Source organism: Chrysoperla carnea, chromosome 1 (genome assembly GCF_905475395.1).
Source record: "Chrysoperla carnea chromosome 1, inChrCarn1.1, whole genome shotgun sequence".
Taxonomy (NCBI): domain Eukaryota; kingdom Metazoa; phylum Arthropoda; class Insecta; order Neuroptera; family Chrysopidae; genus Chrysoperla; species Chrysoperla carnea.
Genome location: NC_058337.1, coordinates 49,963,540 through 49,983,597, shown reverse-complemented (window position 1 = coordinate 49,983,597; position 20,058 = coordinate 49,963,540). Strand labels below are relative to the sequence as shown.

The 20,058-nt window shown below is 28.5% G+C and overlaps 1 protein-coding gene across 2 annotated transcripts in view; it reads left to right on the top strand.

Moving 5' to 3' along the window:
- LOC123306127 overlaps positions 1–20,058 on the top strand; it is a 34,360-nt gene that overhangs the window by 12,383 nt on the left and 1,919 nt on the right. For both annotated transcript variants that reach the window (XM_044888013.1, XM_044888014.1), the window contains exons 2-4: positions 9,141–9,301; positions 16,118–16,372; positions 17,000–17,159. In XM_044888013.1, the coding sequence (XP_044743948.1) occupies positions 9,196–9,301; positions 16,118–16,372; positions 17,000–17,159 (521 nt within the window). In that variant the 5' untranslated portion in view covers positions 9,141–9,195. The remainder of the gene's footprint in view (positions 1–9,140; positions 9,302–16,117; positions 16,373–16,999; positions 17,160–20,058) is intronic.

Genomic DNA, 20,058 nt, shown 5'->3' with positions numbered 1-20,058 from the left:
ATTGTCCCACACAACTTCAAATCACATTATGGAATTGAATTATTGCCTTGTAATAGTGTAGTTTTTGTAGGTAGTGAAAATTTTTTTAAAGAAGATGGTGGAAGCGATTGGAAATCATGGATATGTGACCATGTATCAATGGTACTTCATGTTGCTAGATTCAAGATACATCACTTGGCACATTTTAAACTTTGTCTCCTCAGAATTTAACGTTATGTTTAAAACTGGAATATAGTAACTTACTGACTAATAACCAATGATTTGCGTTGAGTATGTATAAAGCAATACGCAATGATCAGCTTGTAAATAAATAGTCAAAATAATCCAATTTGTTTCCATTTTCAAAATAAAATTTTATTTTTCGTTTATTCGAAAACAAGACCACATTGACCATTAGTTTTCAGCCTACCAGCATTCTGATAAAATACACCCATTTCAATATAAATGTTGTTTAGGTAATATCAATATCTGCCGAGAGACACAGAATGATTCTAGACACATTTCTCTAAGTACTATATCTTACCTTATGTATATTTATTTACTTATTAAATTATTTTAGTATAAACTAATTTATCTCGTTTTATTTATATTCTAAAGGTGGTAGCGCGTTAGTGCATGATAAAAATATTTTTTTACACATTGGTTTCGTGTGAGTAGCCTGAAAATAGCCTGAATTTAAATTTTCAAAGTTCAACTTAAAGAAGATACTACTTGAAAATCCAAAATATAATAAATAATCTAAAAAAACCAAAAAATTTATCACACAATTTTTGAATTGTTAAGAGCGGGGATCAAAGAGAATAAATAACAGGAAATTATGCGATATTAAGCCTCTACTTGGAGAATTTTTATGTTTTCTAGTATTTTTCTCGTTACACATAAATTTATAAATAACCTTCAATTATATTTAAAGAAAGAATAATGTTCTGTATGAAATACTCACAAATGCAAAGAAAAATGTTATTTTGAAAAAAATATTTGACCTTCAATTATTACATATTAATAAAATTTATTTGTTTTTCATTAAAAAAAAATTACAATTTTAAAAAAACTAACATGTACATTAAATAAAATCTATATTTAACCGCCTACTTACATGCATCCACAGTATTAAATATCGTTGAATATTTTATAGTTCTTTTTATTATAAAAGAAAACAGTTTCTATCCCGAAAAATGGGTCAGAACTCTGATTTTGACGCCACTCGCATCATTGTTAACCCCTATAAATATCTACATTTATAGTTTACTGAGAAAATTCTATTTCACATTTACATTAACAAAAAAAAATGAATTTGGCGATTTTCGATAAAAGATCGAAATAATTTAAAACTGAAAAATAACGTCAAGATTTGTACATATTTTAGAAAAAAAATTTTAATCTGTATATTTTGAAGTAAACGTGAATGAAAATTATCAGCGTAGGCTAATTATGTTTTTTGGAGTAATTCTAAGAATTGATGCCAGTATCATCCAGTTCAGAGTCTCAACCTATTTTTTCGGGATAGAGGTTGGTGAGATAAAATATGTATTGCAAAAATTTTATAACTTGTTCGTTTTCTTAAAATATATATAATTTTATAGCTGAAGTTCAATATCCACAAAAATTACCAAAGTAACCTAATTTGTACCGGGCCATTCATTTATCTATCAAAATTGAACAACAATTTTTAATTTTTATTGCACTCCTACCATATTTATTAAACTGTAAACTTCGTCGAATTTTTTTTTATAATGGAGCATTCTCTGACGAAATAGAAAATAATTCAATAAATATATTAAAAAAAGTATTTTTTTTTTCTCGTGAGCTAACTTTTTTTTTTGTCGTGAGATAACTTCTTTTTCGTCGTGAGATAAAAATTAATAATTATTTAATTTTACTAGTATGTATGTATGTCCTGGAATTTGCAAATATACATACCCCATTCCAATGAATTGCTATCGGGCTTAAATTTAGCATACACTTTAGTTATGCAATTTATGGTAAATATATTAACTGATTTTTCCATACCTTCCACCATATTTGATATACAAACGTTTTTATTTTAAAATTTAAATTTAAATTAAAAACACATTTTTAGGGTTAAGGTTTTATTGTACTAAAGAGTAGAAAATATTTGTTCTTATGGATGACTCACACATGAGTATCTGTAAAAGCTTAAGGCCTACGAATCATCCTTGATGTTTTAAATTGAGCGCGTCCAGCTTTAACAAAAAGTCGTGTGTTAGTGACCCATACGAAAAACTATTTTCTACTTTTTAATACAATAAAAGCTTTTTCCTAAAAAGTATTTTTTATTTAAATTTTTTTTACTCGAAAATTTCCCTTGCTTCTTTCAATGATTCTTTTTAAAGATCATACTCCGTAAAACTAGAAATCCTTCACTATTTAATTTTAAGGAATTTTAAGGACATATTAATCGAGACGAGAAAAAATATATAGTTCAATTTGTTGCACTTTTAAAATAACAAAATGCTAACGTTTATTAAAAACAATAAAAAAAAAATTGTTTATTTATATTACGATGACATCAGAAAAGCAAAGATTTGGTTGGACAGTTTGACATTAAAATTAATAACACTAAAGAATAATACAAAGTTTATTATGAATATTATAACCGTTTATTGAAAGCAATAATTTTAACTAATGATATACAGAGTGTACACACGAAAGAAATATAAGAATTTCCGTGGTAAATAATAATGGAACATTTGCACGAAACCTACTAGCGCAGCTAACGGCCAATTAATAATTATTAGACACCGATTTATCATTATTTAATACCGCGGAAACTAAATTAATATACTTATAATGTAGTATGTGTTTATAGAGTTTAAACGGTGTGTAAGAATTAGTTTGCATTGAATATTTTTTATTTAAATTTGTAATAATTGATAATTAAATAATAAATTTTAAATAATTTCTATACAATGTACATTGACAGCATAGTTTCAAATCATGCCTTGATACGATGGAATCATGTCTTAAGGTAGTACGAGCGCCAAGGCAAGTTCAGACTTCTGGTTGAAATTATTTCTACCCTATTTTCAACTTTGATGATGAATTTTATTATAACTTTATGAATGTAGACGAAAAATAAGAATAAAATTTTTCCTTATCTGCCTGCTTTTCGAAATATCGAAAGCTAAATAATTAAACAAAATTTCAAATTACGATATTTTGAAAATTACTCCAGATATCGAAAATTTTTTTCTTACTTTTCGTCTTATTTGTCAAGTTATAAAATAATTCACGATCAATAAAAAATATATAATCAATAATTCACGATCAATATAAATTAATAAGTCGAGCACAACGAGTTTTTTTTTGTTTTCAATAATTTATTAACGTTTTAACTTTAATTTAAATAGTTTTTAATTTAAATAGTTAATTTCCATCCGACTAGTTTTGGAGAAATCTACGAAAATATCTCATCCATCTACCGTTTTACCCTAAGACCAATGTTTAATATGCCTACTTTTGAAGTCATTTATTTATTTAAATAATCGGGAAACTTCCCCTAAAGTTTTCCGAATTGATTTAGACTTAGTCCAACTACATATAAAAAAAACCAAGCCTTTTATCCAAAATTGTCCTGGTTGTAATTGTACATCCTTAATGTGACTCTCAAATATAAATATCTGTTGCGATATAAGTAGTCTATGTACTACTGTCACGATAATAGTACTACTTTGGAGAAATATTATGAGGGAACCGTATACTTACTTTTTACGACCAATAAGCATTTTTTTCGCATTACCAAATATGCTGTATATCGTTGGATAGATCTGTAGCAATGTCTGTCAAGCGAATATTGGATGAAATATGTCACTCAAACTCTATCATGTATACCTTGCAATTCAAATATCTGGGCAATATAATAGAATCTTTTATGCGAATTAATTTTTAGTTTTTATTTTCATATTTTTCGATACTAAATATTCATAAAGGGCGATGGGTGAAACAGTTTGCATTTTGGTTAGTCCAAAAGCGCCTATTATGAGACACGCTATATAGTTAATACTACCTACATGATGAAGTACATTTTATTTCTAAGCTTGTAACAAAAATACACACATTTTCTGCGAATGTAAATATTAGTTCAAGAAACGTCACCCAATCTATTGATTTTACTACGAAATTTAGGATTATTCATTTCTATTCCGGCAATTATCATTCACGCTTACTTCAAAATATTTAACGATTTTAAATTATTAAATCTGAGCGACATTTATGTCAATAAAAAACTAAATATGCTTGATAAATCATTTATCAATTTTATTTCAATTTAGAATTTTTTATCGATAGTATAAACAACGTCTAGATCTAATTTAAGAAGCAAATACCAATTGTTAATGCAATAATCAATTTTTTGTAAGCTATGCATAAATTAAATATTGAGTTAATTAAAATGACTAAAATATTAAAATACAATTCATAGATTACAAACGTTTTTTGGGCACCATGTTCGCGACGTATAGGTAATCTTAAAATACAAAATCCAACAAAAATATAAGGTTTCATATTTATGTTCTCCTAGACACAGAGTTACTATTACTCTATCTATTTTTTACCTTATTTATTTAAATACATATAATTTAAAAAATTCGTTCTCGTAATTCGTCTCTAACACGTGTCCCAAGCCATTTTTCGGGCTATAGATTGATCCAATACTGGCCAGAAAAAATTATATTAATAGTTTATCAAGGATAAAACAATTCTTAAGTACGGTTTTATACATACCTAATTAACTACAGTGCTAGAGAAAACTGTCCTAAATTGAGATTGTGCTAAAAATCACCAAATTATTACTAAGCAAAACCCGGATATCAACGTTTGATATTCTCTTGACATCTGCTTCTTTGAGAGCCGTAGCTTTGTACATTTCTTAGAAATTATATTTATATTTTAATGAGACAGATATCAAACAGAGTTTATAATAAAATAATTTTATTATAAACAAAAGTATAATATTTATGAGTGTATTACGAATTCGATTTTAACAAAAAATTTGTTGTCATGCAACCCCAAAAATTTCTATACTACCAATGATTTTCTAAACGGATTCTTATTATTCTCAACACGAACGAATATGAAAGTTAGAGAAAATGTTTATTTGTAATTGTAATTAATGACTCAGTATGAATATACGTATACATACATTGTTGCATATATTGTTGTATCGTGTACTTGCACTTAACATAACACTGAAATGTTTATTCCCCAGCCAGTTTGGCGTCTTCTATACATATATTAAATATACACTTCATAATATTTAAGAAAAGAATGCAAAACAAACACAAGATTTTATTTATATGTTAAACAATTAATGTGGAGAAGGCATTAACCTTTAAAAATGAGTTCTTCTAAATGTTTCTAGAAAACGAAAATGTTAAAGTAATTATGAATATTTAAACTGAAATTGTAGAAAGTCTGTTGATTAATAACAACAACAAAAAAAACTTAAAAATCATATTATATCGAACAATATCTTTTGAAATTTAATTATTATTAGCTCTTAGTTCTTAGAAATTTATTCATTACTAGCTTGATACCCACCCTCTTTACTGGGCTTAAAAGTAAGAAACTTCGCTTTATAGCCTCCACCTCTCTTGATCTCACTTATACCCCTTCCATAACACTCGAAGAGACTGTTTTTCACGGCTAAAATATATGCAGTTTTCAATTTTTAAAGTGTAAAATAGTCATAACTCATTAGAGTATATTAGAAAATATAGCCATGAATTGTTTGACATTTACTATTTTAAATTTTTACAGAAATTTCTAATTTATGGATCAAAATGATGACCATAGATGGAGCAGTAAAATGTCAGAATAAATTTAATTTTGTTTAAATATATCTTTATAAATTAAAGCCCATGTGTTATTCTGATGTATGACCTACATTATTCTCCAGTTTCATTCAAATCCAATCATTAGTTTTTGCGTGAAAGCGTAACAAACAAACAAACAAACATCCTTACTTTCACATTTATAATATATAGGGATTAGCTGAAGAGAGTAATCAAAATAGTATTTTGAATCCAAATAATTGACCCCTTATAAAATCAAAATCCATTTTGATCAGATAAACCACTTATGGGCACCGGTTACTCTTTTTACTCAGTAAGCTCTCCAGATAGTTTTCGTATCCTCGAATGAGAGTAAACAAGAGATGTATGTTTTGAAGTGAGACTCACTCAGTGTAAATACAGAGTATCCTAACAATAATTTTTTTTTATATTATGAAAACATTTATCTGGGAAAAAATATAATAATGCAATATAAATTTAATTCTTCTTATAGACTGAAAAGCAATGGTCTTTTCCATTCTTAAAATCACTTACAAAAAAAAAATAACTTTTTCAATTTAAAGTATCGTCGAAGAAATTTAGAGATAAATGAATAACCAAACAAAATTATCCCCAAAAACATTATTTCCATGCCCAAACCATATCATTGGCATGTGTATAGTAAATTAAAATTCTTCTTGTAATCCTTTTAACAACAGTAAACAATTTTCTGTTTAGATTCTAAACAGGTAGAAACTCTGTATTTAAACTATTTTTAACACTTCGGAACACACCTTCCTTGTTAAAAGCCATAAAGAGTAAATCAAAGTCAAAACCTGTCAAGCTATGGGATAAACACATACCCTGCCCAATCTCGTAAGATTATTATATTCTTAATTACAGAATCGTTCAGAAATTTTCAATGAACTATGTGAAATTATAGTCAAGCATAATAATGGTCGCTTGTACTTATAACTCAATATTACCCTTATTCAATTTTTTAACGTGTAAATTATTTTTTGTACAATGCAAAAAATTCCTTTAAAGAAATTAAGAAAACTGTAATTGTGCACAGCATTTGCTGTTACTCCCAGTATAGGTAATAGCAAAAGATTGTATTAAACCACTATTTATTAATTATAATTTTAGTCCATGTGTAAAATTTTGTGTTCTATTAATATAATTTTTAAAACTACACAAATTGTAAGAAATTTGTGTAGTTTTTGTTACAATTGATTAAAAAACACTGCTGTAAATTGTACCAAATTTTTTCGCGAACTGCACAAAAAATATAATGCTGAAGGCTATCAACTATTTAGGAATTTAGCTAAAGTCTTCTATTTGACACCTTAATGACAATAGAAAATTTAAAACATAAGTTAAAAATGATAAAATATTTAATAAAGTGTATTATTTGCGCTCCCACCATAATTTTTAAAACTAACTTATTTTAGAAAGAACAAATGTGCACAGTCAAAGTTTAAGCGCATAAATGTATATATAAACAATGAGAAGGTAAAACAGAGTGAAATAAAAAAGTATTTTTGAGTTTAAAAACAAAATTCCTTTGAAAAAATTTTCTACAATAAATCACATTATCAAACTTAACATATGTTTCTAAAATATATAGTTGTAGGTACATTTTCGAGGTCAAATAAGCAGTAATTTAAATAAAAAATGACAATTTAAAAGCATATAAAACTAAACACAGAATTTTCTACAAAATCTCTTCATAAAAATATTATTTTTTGCATTTTTTATGCAAGGCGTGTCTAAAATGCTGATACAAGACTCTACCAAGTATATTATAGATCCAAATAAATCGAAGTTAAACTTACCTTAGTACCCAATTGTTTCGCTTAGAAGCTAAGCGGTCCTATTTTTTTGTAACTCTTATCTCCAAACGTGAAATGCAATTTTGCTAAAATTGGATATGTACACATTTTTTCATAGGACAAAAAAGTCCACTTAAAAATTAAGCTCATCATAAATCAATTGGCGTAGAACATGGGGTTTTCAGATTTCAAACCACCGTATTCCTTCGTCCATGGAAGTAAAGGATTGAAATTGTTGCATTTAGATTCAGTAAAGTGTGTATGTGCTGCTTAAAAGGTACCCTAGGTAAGAATCGTTTATCTGGTTTACTCAAAATGATTTTAATGAATGGAAGCAGTTTCAACATAAAATTTCAATATAAAAAATTTCGATCTATGGTTTCAGATGCTCTTTACATTTAAAAATGTCGTAAAAAGAGTTCTTAAAAGTACTTAAGATACTATGTTCATACTGATTTTGAGCTGTACCATTTCTTAAATAAAAAATTTGAACTAAAGGAAATGAACGAATCTCTCATCAATTTTCGGATATACTAATAAAGGAATACAAATAATAGCCATTCTTGGAAAGTCCTTAATAGCAGATCTGATTCGGATAATTTGTTTTTAAATGTTTCTTTTTATATATTATTAAAAATCAGAAACCTTTCAGAGGGGAGAAATAATCTCGAGGGGAAAAGGCAATGTCCCGACTAGTGTATAAAGCTCAGCTTAAATCGCTAAGGATAGGAATTTCGAGAGGATATTGATTTTATACAATAGTTGTCATTTAAGAAAGGATTTTTCGAAACTTATCCCCCAAAAGGGTGAAATAGGGATGAAAGTTATATGTTTGAAAATATATACAAACCATCATTTTTGAGTTACTTAACCGATTTTAAAAATTCGTTCATCTATATTGCTGCATTATCAGCAAGTGGCATGGACTGTATTTTATTTTCAATAAAATTGGTGTTCCGCACCAAAAGTAAAAATTCATTAAAAAGTGAAACCGTCATTTTTGAACTCACTACTTAGCCGATATTAAAAATTCGTTCACCTATAGAATGCTACATTATCACCAATTAACAGGAGTTGTAGTTTATTTTCGAAAGTTCTCTGAAGGCCCCTAAAAATTTAACTGGTTAATTATGATATCATAATGGACAACTATGCCAAGTTTCATGAAATTCTGAATGCAAAGTCTATTACCGATAGTACTACCTTAAATAGTGTAAAGAATAAAAAAAGGTAAACCTAAATTAATTAAACATTTTTTATCTGCACGATTCTGCAATCTACCAGATCGATATCTCTTGAACGAAGCGTTTCCGAGAAAACTGCTGGAAGAATTTTTTTCTAAGAGTCCAAATTATATATTATTTCCTTATTATATATTTTGAATGTTTAACTCTAGTACACCCTGTATAATATTTTAATTACCTTCCTCCCATTGAAACTTATTTCTCTGTAAATTTATAGCCATTTCATTTCTAATAAATTTTATTTACTTCAAAACTGTTTTTTGTTACAGGTTTTAAACATGATCGATTAATAACAACAGTACAAAGAATTAGAAGATCAGTTAAATGGCATTTAATATGGAACGTTTATCAAGAAAAAGAAATCTTTTTGCGTCTTATGTGAAATTTATTTCAATATTTGTGCTTTTAGAATTGTTATTAAATGTAATTGGTAAGTACAATTCGATTTCAACGAAGCAATAAAGCCGCATCACTAAAATCATATTTCCCATCATTATATGTTTCTGATTAAAATATATTCTGATTAAAATATCGAAATAAGATTTTTGATTTTTCAAGTGTTTGAAACACGAAATATCCTCATAAAAGATAGGTGGTAAGGGTGCTAGAAACACCCCTTCCCCCTAAATAATCATCCTTGGCACTAGTCCAACTTCTTACAGAGTATTTAAACTCGCTAGTTCAATTTGGGAACACTGAAGTTCAAAGCTATAAAAAGATAATATGTCAATATAAAAAGGAAGAGTGCTCTCACTTCCAAATGAGTTATTTTTGACACTAACGTAGTCTATATACCAATTTTCAACTCTTTAGCTAAATTTGGGGAGACTGTACTGAAATTTAAAGCCATAAAACCGTTTAATTTTGGCATTTTGAGGACGCTGTGCTGGTATTTAAAATCATAAAAATTTTAAACCACTAGGAACTCGCCCTATTGAACCTAGGAACCTCAAAGTTGTTGAAATCAGCACCTCCCCCTTTTGTAACATCGATCAACCTAGTAGGCAACTCTATAAACTAAATTTCAACTCATTTTAACAAAAGGGATCCGCTGGGAATGCATGACAAAAATCGGGGAAAATATGACTAAATATTTAAATTTTTATTTTATGTATTATAAAGTATACCTAAATTAAAGGAAATATTTATAACTTCGCACACAGTCAAGTCAATTGACTGAGAAAGTTTGACAAATTTAAAATTTTATTTATTTAAATAATATTATTTTATATTTTAGATGAATTATTATTAATTTAACATTTAAATAGGGCCTGAATGCGAGTGTCTTAAAAATTTGTTTTCTGTTTATATATTTAATATAATTTTTACGCGTGATAAAATCCATGAAATAATTTTTCGAATCGAATATTCTAAATATTATAATTTTCTACAAAATACTTCATCATTTATGTAATAATATTCCAAAAATTTTTAAATAAATTATATTTATTTTTGCACCAAAGTAATAACACAAAGATTGTTAAAGTTTCTCCGTGTACTTCGAACTATATGGTCACTATCACCAGCCACGAGACTCTAATAAAATAGTTAATGAAATAGTCAATCAAAATTTGCAATAGTTAAAGACAATTTATTATTAATATGTAAGTGCAATCACAAATTAACTCATGACCGGTCAACAATGTGTTATGTTTTGTATTCTAATGACGCATTTACACTTTGTTAAGATTACTTCAAGTGTTTAGTAATTAGTAATATTAATTTAGCAGTAATTAACCCGTTTTCACAGGACAATGTTAAGTTTATGTATAGTAATTATGCGAATAGTTAGTTGGCTTGATGTTACTACACACACTCACGCTAAATGCTTGAAAAAATTAACACTTGTAATTGCACTTTCACTGATAAAAGTGAATACAATATTTAAGAAAAAATAATATAATTACTTTTTAATTCCATAATGAAGCGAAAATTTAATGATTGTTTTTATCTACCTTTTGGATGATGGATAAAAGTAACTTTGTTGATAATGAAGTGGAGGTTTAAGTTGTGGCTTGATATTATGAAAATAAAATATTATAACTTTTCTTTTATTTGTTAAAATCATTAACAGAACAATATGTAAAGAAGATGGCAGTAAGTTCTTATAAACCCTTTCGACAGTTGCAATTTAATTTCAATAATTTTCGCTTCTTTACAAAACCATGTCTAAACGTAAACTGAACAAATGAACAAACGATTGAGTTAATTGTTGAAATACCAGGTATAGACAGTGTTGATACCAGAATCATTTGTTTTTTCACGTGATGTAAGTAAAGAGAGATAGCCAGCCATACATACATGTTACCGCCCTCACGGGTAAACAGTGATGTTTTCGAAAAAATATTTCAAGCAAAATTTATTTTTAATAGGTACATTTAAACATTTTTACATTTTGTTCTATCTCTAACGGTTTACAAGATGGGTCCTACGGATATAAGGCCCAATTGACCTATGTTGCTCATTTACGAACTCGGCCTCACTTTTTACGTCCTGAGCGCGCTGTAAAAATTTCAACTTGAAATATTTGTTCGTTTTTGAGTTATCGTGTTGTCAGATGGACAGACAGACAGACAACCGGAATGAACTAATTCGGTGATTTTATGAATACCTATAACAAAATTTTGTTCATAGCATCAATATTTTTAAGCGTTACAAACTTGGGACTAGACTTAGTATACCTTGATATATTTGATTTACGTAGTATAAAAATCGAGGAGGATTTCACACTTAATCGCGGTCATTTGCTTGGTTAATATTATTCCATATTCAACAAAGTACATTGTACTTTGTATTTCAACAAAAATAGTTTAGTTAGCAAGCAAGGGCGTCTCTTTTCTTTTTTTAAATACTGTTTCATTTATTCAATTAATGTAGTAGTTAGTTAAATATAGAAAATAAAATGAAATAGTTTGATTATTAGGAATAAATCTACAATATTATTCCTGCTTTTAAAAACGTTCTATTACTATGGACAGCTCCAAATATAAACTCCTCGAGGAAAAATATTCTAAAGTCCGTCACTGTCATCACAAGTGATTTTAATTAAGAATATATGAAGTAATTATATTAAAGAATTTGAGAACGAATTTTTTTAATAAGTAATTTATTTTCGTATTTTATTATCTATTCAAAATTAAGAAATATTCCAAATCATCATTACTCTACACATTTAATTATTTTCGAACAATATAATTATTGTAATAAATTGAATAAAATGATTTTCAATTAATTAAAAACACCTTTCAGATAATATGATTACCTTAAAAGGTTTTATAGACCATGAAATATCATTAAAGTTGTAATTTGATTTTTTGTCACACTATGAAGGAATTTCGTTACCAACTTGCAAAAACGTAATAAATCTGCCATATCTATTTGTCCCATTAAAAAAAAACCTTATAATAATTATCTTTCAAGTCTTTAAAAAGAGATTGAAAATATCCTGATATCCTGAAAGGTATAAGCCCTAATAGCGGCAAAAAATGGTTTTTGTATTAAAATAAAAAGGATATGCACTACACCTTTAAGCTGGTCGTGTAATTTACTTAAAAACACGCAGTTCTCTAGTTTAAGTCTTTGCATAGTGTTCGACCTAAGGACTATTGCTACATCAATTTTAACATGTTGCAAATAATTCCAAAATATGTATGCCGGCTATATTTACAGTGGAATTAGTTGTCTAGATTGGATACGGAACGGGTTACAAAGCTGAATACGCAAGAACTGAATGAGCAGTAGACAACTTTTCCTATGGCTATCCTGTTCCTCTTGCAGTCGATGGTTTCGTAAATACTTATCCCTGTAAATACCGAGTCCCGTAAATATATGCTGCACTTAAAAACATTCTGAACCGTAGCCCCAAAAACGTTATATGGCAATAAGATATTTGATGCTGACTCAGATAGAAATGCATGTTTAAAGTACCCTTCAATGGCTGCATTCGGATAATAATGATTAGCCGCGTTGGTATAGCTGTCGTTTATTAGGTACGTGGCCATGTCTCCGTTTACATTGAACATTTTTTGTGAGCATGTGTGGATTATGAAAATGAACATTCAATTTATCTATCGAATTTAGATACTAAAATTCGTAATCGGAAAAATAGCGTCGGAAAAAATATCGTAGGAAATAATAAAGGATTAGGAAAAGGAACAATCAATTTATCTATCGAATTTAGATACTAAAATTAGTAATCGGAAAAATAGCCCCGCAAATAGTAGCAATGGAAAAAAAAAGACCGGAAAAATAGACTTCGTAAAAAATAAGCCCGGGTTGGTTGGCTTAGTTGTCGACTACAGAGGAATTGGTTTGGTGAAAAAATGGTCGTTATTTTTTCCGGGTCTATTTTACCGTCGCTATTTTTTTGGGTCTATTTTTTTTTTTTTTAGGCTGCTTTTCCTTGTATTCACTAAAATTGTCTATGGAGATAGCTCCTTAATAAGTCTATAGATTAAATTGGTGTAAAATTAATTAATTAAGGATTATTTTGTTAATGAAATATATAGGATTAACAAACTGCTATGCAAGGAATTTTTATCTTTGATTTTTATTTTGTCTAAATGAGTTCATTACGGGACACCAAATGTCTGTCTGTAAGTAAATAGCCACTCTCCGCATCGTTTATTGGCAGTCATTTCAGAATACATCTTTGTGTTTAATTATACAATATTGTGAAAGTATGCCATATATTAATGACTTAAGTCACAAATTAATTAATTTATTATTCTTTTTTTTATATTATTATTATTAGAATTGATTAGATGAATCACATCACATCATATTAATTAAGATTTGAGTATATAAAATAATAGCGCGGTTTTGTTTTTATCATTCCTTAGATAGATATGTAAATAAGAAATATAATAAATAAATAAAAATATTTATGTTATATTACAATCACTGAGTCGTAAATTATTTTATAAATATCTAATAAAAGTTGTTTTCTGCAATTTTCTATGGATTAGGTATATATAGAGTGTTTGACAACCAGTGGGATAAACAAAAAAGGCCTTGCACTAATGTTTATTTAATTATGAGGTATTTAACGTGCACTTAACTCAAAATATTTTATTTCTAAATTATTAAATAACGCTGCTGTCGCCACTATAAAACAATGCAACAAAATTGTGTCCTTGGGGAGCGAAATAATCGGTTCATAGTAAAAATTTTCGCATTAAATAAAAACTAAACAGTTATTCTGTAGGGGAAAGTGGTCTATAATGATCTCTCAAGGTAAAATGATCTCTCATTGTTTTAAATAAACCATTAAAGTCTTCCAGTATATTTATCGATAGATGGCTTCCGCGCGATCCAATTAATCGTTCAATAAAAACTTTAACAAAAATATTAATTTTACTGCTTCTGATTTATAATAAGTAGTCAAATTTCAACGTAAAATTTCTTTTTTTGTATTAGTTTTTGCCGACTGGGTATTTTAATCTTGGCTTTTATTGACTTTTAATAATATTATAATACATTTTCATATAGGCGTTTAATAAATTTTAAGGCCAGTCGGGTAAGTTCAGTAATTGTTGATAAAATGTAAAAGAACAGTTAATATTTTATGTGAACTGTTTGATAAAAAATGCAATGAAATTATTTTACCCACCATTCTTACAAGGTCGATCAAAACGATCCCTTTTGAGAAATATTGAATAGTTCTAAAAATTTTATTAGATCAAAAGAAATTGACATGCCAATATTGTAACATTTGAATAAAGAACTCAAAAATATTTCGACGTTGTACATATGTCGAATAGTTTGGCTATAAATTACATTTTTTCTAAGGGTGATAATTATAGACCACCTTCTCCTATCCTTTTACAAAAAGCACGCAGTTCATCCATATTATTCTGGTATCATTATATTATGTACCACACAACTTTATAAACAATTTCTAATCAACAAAAAATTTTGAATTAGATCGATATTATTTTTTAAACGAAAATTTATTTATTTTTAGATTTTTTCTATTCTTTCCAGTCTTTTAAGTCTCATAAATTCAAAAGTTGGGCATTGTTCAAGTTTTCCTGGCTACTTTAGAGGTGTGGAGCACGCTTTTAAAATTTCAACTTGCGAATTCTTTTTTTCCGTGCTATTGCTGGGTTTCAACAAGGAAACATACGAAAAGACACACAGGGATTTTTGCATATAACTAGCACAATTTTGTTTCTATCATCAATATTTCTATGGGTTACAAACTTACATACAAACTAAAAATACACACTCTATTACTTTTATGTAAATTTCTTAACACTTTTGTACCGTTGAGAGGTTAAATGGAATAAAAACGTTTCTGTGAAAATTATACTCTTTACGTGTGGATATGACTTAAAATAATCACGCATTCCACCAGAGGTGGATTAAATGTGGAGAGCGCCCTAGGCAAGCACCTAATCGACGCGTCATATAGCGGTCATTATAAATTTTAACTAGTATACCAGCTGTAGACCCGCGGTTTCTAGGATTATATTGTATTTTATGTTTATTTATTGAACAACTTCCACGCGTGCACTTCCTTATAACCTTGCGCTCCTAGAAACATGTGTAGTTTACCTTAGGGATAATCCGCTTCCGTATTCTACTTTACTCGCCTGTATGTTAGTTCTCAGTACCAGCAATTTAGTAAATCTTTTGGTAGGTCTAATGAATCGTAATAAAATTTTAAAAATTACTGGGTTTGGTAGCCTTATATGGCTAGTATAGGAAAAGTTTCCGCAAATTCTGGACAAAATAACAGTGACAATTAGAAAATTATATATATATTATTGTGTTCATAAATCATATTCATGAAAAGTGAAAGAGGGAAAGTTTTTTTTTTTTTTTCTTGGCCCGTTGTATGGAATGTCGGTGAATAGTTACTTTGAAATCATTAAGAGGTTAACTGGTTTTTCTTATTTGGAAATTATTAAACTACTTTTATTAATATTTTTATTATACATATACGATTATGTTGTAGACATAACATAATTATAAAAAATATATTTATTATAATGACTCTAATATATTTTTATGACTTCACAGTAAAAGGATGTGGCTATACAAGCATTAAATTCGACATCCGCAACATAACTTACTTAAGTCCATTGTTTGATGTTCGTTGTATGATGTTTGTTAAATATCTGTCCCCAAATAACGAAATATTCAAGTGGCCCTTAAGAAACCAACATTGAATGGGCGTTGCATTAAGCGCTCATGTGATTAACGCTTAACTTAATACAAAATAAATGTTGTTTTTTTTTAGGAAATTGTAATTGTGAATATACATACAATAGAAATTCACAGCAATCGATATCGAAGGATAATCGAAAATCGTACAGAGAAAGTTTATGTCCCCCAACATTTATACGATTGTCCAATAAATGTTATTATTTAAGCGATACCAGCGAAACATGGTTGGATGCGTTCTATAAATGTAAAGATAAGAAAAGCGAATTGGCAACAATAAATCAAGCATTTGAAGATCGGCAATTGAAGAAAATTTTACAACAAGGGAAAAGTAAGGCCAATTATAAGTAATATTAATCCTAATAGATTATTTCGACTAATCTTTTAACTATATTTTTATCGATAAAACTATTTTTATAGAATAAAAAAATGCATATGTAAGTTCAAAGATAATTGCCCTATTTTCAAAGTTTTCCTGTATCTCCACCAAGGCGACTGTATACAAGAAATAATAACAACACCCTTAATTCTGACAATTACTTTGGAAGCTGATTGGATGAAATTTGTCCTTAGCTACCTAACCAACATTGATGAAATCTCCCAATTTTTCCAGTTATCTAATGAATCATAAAATGTGGAAGCGCTTGGAAAAATAAATAAAATAGTTGAATTTTTATATTGGTTATTAAAAAAAATTTTAATTTTCCAGTGCTTCGTTAGTAATAACATAATAATATGAATACCCAATGCAAAAAACGTCTTTTACGTATTGCATTTGAGGGTAGCCATTTCATTTCATTTAAGGGTTTTCATTTCTCTTCGACCGTACTTGTAGACGTGTGTATAATACCGAAACTAGAGAATTCGAATATAATTAAGACTAATAAAGAGCAAGAGCATAATTTTGCTTGCAACCGTTTGTTTTTTTCATTATATACGTTTATTCTTTTAAATCCAGGTAATACTCGTTGGATTGGTGGTATATTAAATGGTGAAACCTGGTCTTGGGGGAAAACAGCAGATTCTATAACTTACAATGGATTTATAAAAGCTTTGCCAAATATTACACATGATGGTAAATTATACTGTGTGGCAATGGACGCCACGAAACGTTACAGGTATGTAAACTTAAAATTATTAAACTTTGCACAATTTAAGTAGATTGTTGAGAGATTACAAACACACATGTTCATAGATTTGATACAATATGTCAAGTTTGCTGTATATTAAATTCCTGTGACTAGTTTATTATTACGGAAACATTCTAGTCGATCATTGAACGCTACATTTGAACATAGCAAAATAAACAAAAGCAATTATCAACAAGGTTAAAAACAATGCAAATGATTTCATCCATATTTCTATCCCTGTTTTGCATCTTCTTTTGGATTTTTTTTGGTCTTAGCTAAAAGTTTTACCAACTAACATTTTAGTGTTCAATTTCGGTTTTCGGCCAAAATAGGTATATACCAAAATTCGTTCAAAAGAAAAAGAAATTCACCCCCCTTACCTTCTCAATGTTACCAGAAAAATTGGTATTGATCAAGAATGGCAACCAATAGCACGAGTGCAAGTGATGGCACGTGGCTCGATAATTTGGGTACGCGACGAAAACAGAGTTCGCTATGAAGTATTATATTACGATCGAACGCTAGTGATCTTATGAACGCGATCTCGTTTGTAATTGCCAAATACAATCATAGCCATATACATGGTGTCCCAAAAGTATGGTGTTCCAAACATCTGCGGACCTCGTAGAGTCAGCGATGGCCATGGTGACCATGGATTTGAGATGAAACATAACCTTAAAGCTAAAGTGAACCTAAATGTATTTTTCAAATGGGTACCCCTATTTTTTTATTGCGGATTTGGAAAAAGCAGAATATTTTACGTACAAATATGTCTTTGAAGCTCTAGAACAAGAGGAAAAATTCTGACAATTCTTTTTTCACGCTATCTCTGCGAGATCTTCAGGGGTTTCCTTACTGTTAGAGCACCCTGTATATATGACTGTGAGTACAATTCGTTATGATGCGTAGTTTACGCATAGCTTAATAGTCAATTTTGTTGACAGATATTGTCATACGGTATGTCTATGGCCTCATTAAACGTTTCCTTAGTTTCTCTGAAAACTAAACGAAACCTTATATTATCAGAGCTTTCCAAAGCTCCAAGAGCTATAAGAGATTATTCGCTTTTGTTAGAGAAAGTCATTTTATTAGTTACGTTTATAAATCTATGTACTCTAAAACATAAAACCCCAAAATTTTAGATAGGATTACATTTTTACCCAGGCTTGATTGCAACAACTTCCAGCTATTTTTTGTAAAAACATAAAAAGAATTTAAAATGAAAGACTATTTTATTACATCTAAACATAATGCAACCTTCAATATAAATGCCTAAAGATGATTTTATAATAATACGCACCTTTCCCCTAGAGACGACTGGTTTTTCAAAAATGACTAAAAAATTACGTGATTTTAATTATTTATGATTTTAACTCATTAAAACAGTTTTTTTATTATTATGATGTTCCTCTAATGATTGTTACGTACATTCGCTAATGATCGAACAAATGTTTGCTATACAGTTTGTAAAAGGCATCGCCTTGGGAGTTCATAATCAACCTATATTAAAACCCGGCCTATCCAAAACTTAGAGTCACATAATCCGCGCAACCATTTAAAATTGGAATAACTTTCACAGTCTATAAATTATAATATTTCGACTGCGTATTCCTAAAGTAAGTGTAAACAAGGTTTTTTGGTGCAGAATTGATTTGTTTATGATTGTACCCAATTACAGGGTAAAGTATCTTGTTTATTTATGGCTTAAGCATACTCTTTAAGATTCTTGAAAGCAAAAAACAAAACAACATCGAACACCTCGAAAACAGTTTTCGTGTCGGTATTCGTAAATTAAGGTAGTTAGGTCATTAAAGCAAAATATTAAAAAGTCTTCAAAAGTTTTAATATAAGTAATTAAGAGCCTAATGCATACGCAGTTAAAATTTAAAGACATTTTGATTTTTTCTAATGAAGGAGAGTTCCCATTTTGACTAAAAACTAATAATTGGAATAATAAAACATTTAGAATCATTAAATTAAAATTATACCCGTTTAGTTTCCCTAAAATATTAAATTAAATATTACATTTAGATTATTATTTTAATGGAGGGGTGTATGTGTATATTAATTGTATTGTATTTGATTTTAGTAGTGTACACTACAGTAAGTAGTAAAAAACTTAGTTGTATGCAGTGTAGTTGTATAACTATGTATACAGGCTGTTTTTTAAGTTGACATATGCTTGAAACTCTTTTATCTTTTATCGATAAAAAAGATATTAAACTTGTCCTTGACTTTTAGGCTCAACGAAAAGCTCACTTTAAATAAGAAAGTTGTTGTAAAACATTTTTTGCCCGAAACACTTTTCCAAAAACCGCGTAGTTTAGGCAAAAACAAACTGAAAAGTTTTAACCCAAAATTGTTTTTTCGTATCAAAATTATTATTTCATATAATTATTTCTGCGGAATCTAAAAACTCTTCGAAAAAAAAAATTTCCAATAAATTCATTAACAGACCATTTTTATTCAAATTGAATGAAGAAACACGCATAAAGCTAAATTTTTGCTATCTATTTCTGTCTAAACTATTCGATTTACAAAAAAATGTTTCAAATAAAAAATATTTGCGTTTTTATAAAGAACAACTTTCTAATTTAAAGTCTTCATCTAATGTTTGTCAGTTGTGAATAAGAGTGAGTTTTTAATCCAAACACTTAATTCGAATAAAATACACGAAAATACGAATGTGTGCCCTTGAAACTAACATTTTTCGTTTGAAACATTTTCCTCGATTAATCATATTTTTCGACTTTCATTTATATGTCAAGCTTTTTTACCTTGACACCCTGTATACGTATAGAATGTGTAATAAGCCAATAATTTTATACTGGATTGTAGGGAAAAAAACTATTTTAAAACAAAAATTCACAGAGCCATGATATTAGTT